The sequence below is a fragment of the Tupaia chinensis genome, unplaced genomic scaffold (assembly GCF_000334495.1).
Source record: "Tupaia chinensis unplaced genomic scaffold, TupChi_1.0 Scaffold000159_1, whole genome shotgun sequence".
Taxonomy (NCBI): domain Eukaryota; kingdom Metazoa; phylum Chordata; class Mammalia; order Scandentia; family Tupaiidae; genus Tupaia; species Tupaia belangeri.
Window position 1 is genome coordinate 3356944 of NW_006159630.1, and position 4798 is coordinate 3361741.

The 4798-nt window shown below is 61.1% G+C and overlaps 1 protein-coding gene across 1 annotated transcript in view; it reads left to right on the forward strand.

The window, feature by feature from the left end:
• LGALS3BP (galectin 3 binding protein) overlaps positions 1-4798 on the forward strand; it is a 9393-nt gene that overhangs the window by 774 nt on the left and 3821 nt on the right. Inside the window, exons 2-5 of the mRNA XM_006145702.3 lie at positions 568-640; positions 1046-1237; positions 2638-2769; positions 4171-4423. Coding sequence (XP_006145764.2) covers positions 589-640; positions 1046-1237; positions 2638-2769; positions 4171-4423 — 629 coding nt within the window. The 5' untranslated portion in view covers positions 568-588. The remainder of the gene's footprint in view (positions 1-567; positions 641-1045; positions 1238-2637; positions 2770-4170; positions 4424-4798) is intronic.

The following is a 4798-nucleotide window of genomic DNA, read 5'->3' on the forward strand; positions in this document are numbered from 1 at the left end:
TCGCACAAAGGCACCCTGTGGGCCGTGTGGCAGCCTTGGCCCGCTTCCCACCTGAGGGGTCCCACCTTGCACACCACACCAGGAGTCTGGTGGGCCATTTCCAAGCCCCTGCGTCTTGTCCCACAATTGGCAAATTTATGGCTGTGGCAATGAGTGTGGTGGCTGACAGCTGAAGTGGGGAGGTGACAAGTCACCCAGCTTGCCTGGGACAGATGGGTTTCCCAAGACTTGAAACTTCAGTGGCCAACCTAGCAGGGTCCCTGGCACATGGGCAGTAGCCCCCTGGTCCCTTCAGTCACCCGGCCAAGCCTAGCACATCCTTTGAGGACCACCAGGCAGCCCAGGCAAGGGGCCCTGCTGGGATGCTCCCATGTCCAGGGCCCCGCCTTCATGGCGCTCAGCACGCTTGCCCTCAGTGAGTCATGTCAGAGTTGGCTCTGCAAGGGACAGAGCCCCCCGCCACACTGCAGGCCCCTGCAGGGGAGGTCATGGGACAGCCAGCCAGCCAGTCCCCGTCCTGAGGCTGCCCGCTGTGGTGTCTCACTCTGCCGCTTCCTTCTGCCACAGGATCGGGGCTCCAGCCTGACCATGGCCCTCCCACGGCTCTTCTGGGTGTGGCTGCTGGTTGTGGGGACTCATGGTGAGTTGAGTCGCTGGGAAATACGGAAAGCAAGCGCGGGTTGCTGCTGACCTCGCTCGCTCTGCGGGGCACCCCGCCACCCCCACTCCAACCCCTAGCAGGGGATCCGGTCATGCTGCCGAGCACCTGGGCCCGGCATGCACACACGTCTCTCCTGCCCAAGGCCCCGGCTGCCCCAAGGGATGGCGGTTTGTAGATTCGGGGCAGGCGGGCCCCGTGTTCAGGTGAGAGGCAGGTGGGGCCAGGATACGCAGCCCTGCTCCATCCAGTGGGAGCCAGAGGGCTGATCCTGGGGCGGGCTTCACTGACACCAGAGCAGCACCGGACCCTGGGAAGTGTGGACGGGTGGGCTTGCGGTCCCCCAGCCTCGTCCTCGCTGACCTGCACTGTGCTCCGACCCTGCAGGCCTGAAGGATGGGGACATGCGGCTGGCCGATGGGGGTGCCCCCAACCAGGGCCGTGTGGAGATCTTCTACAGAGGCCAGTGGGGGACCGTGTGTGACAACTTGTGGGACCTGACGGATGCCAGCGTCGTCTGCCGGGCCCTCGGCTTCGAGAACGCCACTGAGGCTCTGGGAGGAGCTGCCTTTGGGCCAGGTGGGGCCTGACTGAACATGCGCACACAGGTCCCAGGCCTCCAACTGCGACCGTTCTGGAAGGGCCGAGCAGGCTTACCGCGTCCCATGGGGCAGGTGGGGGGCAGGAGGAACTCGGGCATAGGATTCAGGGCTTCGCTGCATTCACCTTCGGCCCAGAAACCTCGCTCTTGGGATTACCCTTCTTGAAACAGTTTCCCTTCCAAAGAAAAATCTGTCTGCAGGAAGATTTCTGCTAATTCTAAACAGAAGGGAAACAGCCTGACCGTCTGACAGCGGGGCGAGCTACATAAATCACAGTACGTTGCCGCCTTAGCTGCAGTTCGCGTCCCACACTCTCAGCTGGCCTCAGTCAACCGTGGCCCAAAAATAGCACGTGGAAAATTCCAGAAAGAAACAAGTTATAAGCTTTCAATAAAAATTAGGTCATTGGGAAAGTCATGACATATTTTTCTATGCAAAAATGCATCACGACTTTCCAGACGACCCAACACTGTTGAAGTATTTTGTCAGAATTGTCCTATTGCACTCTTCAGTATCTGGCTATCCCATACTGGGTAAGCGACCACTGGGCCATGGCCTGCTCGTTGAGGGAATCGGATCCCACATGGCCAGCTACAGGTGAAATCCGGCCCTGGCAGCTGGAGGAACGTTCCGGGTGCGTGTGTCCGGGTGCTCCAAACCACGGCAGGGTGGGAAGTGGAGGGAGAGGGTTGCAGTGCGGCCAGGCTGCGTCGGGCTTCTTCTTTCTCCCCTGCCTCCCCTCGTCTCTCTAGCAAGTGCACACACCCTCTGACAACCTCCCCCCAAATAATACTTATTTTATACCTAGAAGTTTATTTTACATAAAAACATTATCATAGAAATCTTCATTCAGGGCCAGCAGGTGGCATGGGGGTTAAGGCAGCTGGATCTCACATGGCTGATGCGACGTTTGAGTCCCAGACCTGGTGGTCTGAAATTCACATCAGGGACATGGGTGTGCGTGTCCCAGATTCCAAGAGGAGAACGGAGGGGAAGGGACTGTGGTGTGGCCATCCCTTCTAGGGGTGATTTCTCACTTTCCCTTTCTCTCTCTCTCTGGCAAGCACACACACCCTATAGTAAACTTAAAAAAAATCAAGTTCATGGAAGACGTGCATTATGTACAGACTACAACCAGATTTCAAATATTTTGACTAAAATAAGTTCATACTTTAATTTCATTTTCCCACAAGCTTTTCAAACTCCCACAGAGGCTCGCAGGAGGGCCGAGGGCTTTCTTTGCTCTAACGCTGCATCCCACGCGGTGCACACAGCTCTCCTTCCTGGTGCGTCTGGGAGAGCAGGGCCTCGCCCCCTGGCTTAGAGCCCTGACCCCCGCTCCAGCCCTGGCCCCTGTCCTCTCGGTCATGCCAACAGGAACAGGCCCCATCATGTTGGATGAAGTGGAGTGCTCGGGGACAGAGCCCTCGCTGGCCAACTGCAGGTCCCTGGGCTGGCTGAAGAGCCACTGCAAACACAGGCAGGACGCCGGCGTGGTCTGCAGCAACGGTGAGTAGGGGGATGGGCGCCCCAAGTGCCCTGGGGGCCGTGGACCGCCCGTGACCCCGCCCCTCCCAGCACACCCTGTGCTCACAGAGGCCCACAGGGGGTGCACTGCCCGCTGCCCGCTGTCCAGGGCCAGGAAGTCCAGCTCCCAATGGGGCGGCTTCAGAACCACCTGCGGTCCCCTAACTGCCAGGTGCTGAGCCATATCTCGGCCACGGGTGACGTCTGCGTCGGAGGCTTGTCCCTGTGAGTGGCGAAGCCGTGTTGTGTCTATTCTCGACCTGGGACATGTCGCAGCACCTGCACACTTACGCAGTAAACATTTCTGGGTGGCGGGAACACCTCGCCCTGCCCTCTCCCCTGCTGCACCCGGGTCCTCAGTGACCTGGTGGCTCGCGCCTTTGAACCCCGGGTCTTGGTTTTGCAGCTGCCCTCTCTGGTTACCAGTCGAGGCCTCTTCCTGGGCTGGCACGCTGGGCCCGGGGGTGTGCCTGCCCCCTCCATTGCCCTGGACCGAGGACTCCGGAGGCACGGGGCTGGGACCCCAGGGAGCAGGCGTACACACAGGACGGCCTGGCTGAGGGAGCCGAGCCTGGTGGGAGGGCAGGAGTCACACTGGTGGGGGCACGGCGGTGCGGGCCGGTGCAGGGTGAGGGGCAGGGAGCCCGGGCTGGAGTGAGAGGGATCCAGAGAGTCGGGCATGAGGAGGAACGAGGGACCAAACCTACCTGGTTTAAATGGCAGAACTGAGTCACACGGATCTGTGCAAAGAAAGGAACTACAGGATTTGGTCCCGGTTCAGCTCTGTGAGGGGCCCAGGAGGAGGGGCTGCACCCCCTGTGCCTCCAGGGAGCCTCAGCCACTCTCCAGACCTTGTTCCCCTCAGAGTGCTGGGGGGTCCTGAGGTTCTAAAACAGGCTGCCACACACCCTAACTCTGACCAAGGAGGTGCTGTTGGCTTTAGAAGCATAGCAGCTGCGGTGATCAACTGATTGGGCATTAAAAGAACAGGGCACGGTGCGCTGGGGGTCAGCACCCTCAAACCCTGCCCTGGAAGAGCTGCCTGACGCTGGGCAGTGGGGAGCTAGCCCATGAGCACAGAAGTAGGGCAGAGGCCAAGCCCAGGATCCGGGAGAGGTCAGCTGGGCTCTCACCCACTCTTGTCCGACAGGGGTGGGGGACCAGGGCCACGTCACCCATCTTCCAGGCTGGACTGTCTCAGGTCCGTCCCACCCCTCCTCCTCCCAGGAGCCTCCCAAGTGGGCAAGGCAGGTATTGCCACCGCAGTCTAAGGCAGAGGGACTGATTCGCAGAGGGTGAGAGTGGCGTCCAGGACCACAGGGTACAGGGCAGGGAGAGACAGGGTCCTTGCCCCCACCATGTTATGTCCCCTCCGCCCGCCAGAAACCAGAGACGCCCACACCCTCGACCTCTCCGGAGAGCTGTCTGCCGCGCTGGCGCAGATCTTCGACAGCCAGCAGGGCTGCGACCTGGCCATCAGGGTGAAGGTGCAGGGAGGGGAGGACCAGGGCCTGTGCGCACACACGCTCATCCTGTCCGCCAACCCCGAGGCCCAGGCGCTGTGGAAGAAGCCGGGCAGCAAGGTCACCATGTACGTGGACGCCGAGTGTGTGCCCGTCATCAGAGACTTCATCAGGTGAGCCGCCCCGTCCTGCAGAGCGGAAGCGTGGCTGGCGTGGGTGCACTCACCCACACTCGTGACACTCACACTCCGCACCCACTCACACGGGCGCTCCCTCTCACCTCAGGTGTGCGCTCGCATGCACACGTATTTGCACACACAGCACACACGTAAACACCCTGTGGTCACCGACTGAAGGAAACAGCAGGCCCCCAGCCTGTTGGCAGAGTGGCTTGGGGAAGGCCTGCTCCAGGGGCGAGAGAGGCCCCGGCTCTGTGCTCCCCCTCCTGGAGACCCCAGCCTGGCACCACCCGGCACAGAGCTCTGACGGGTAGGGGTGTGTGGGGGGGTGGGGGTGGGGGAGTGGGAGGAGTGGAGGGAGGAAGCAAG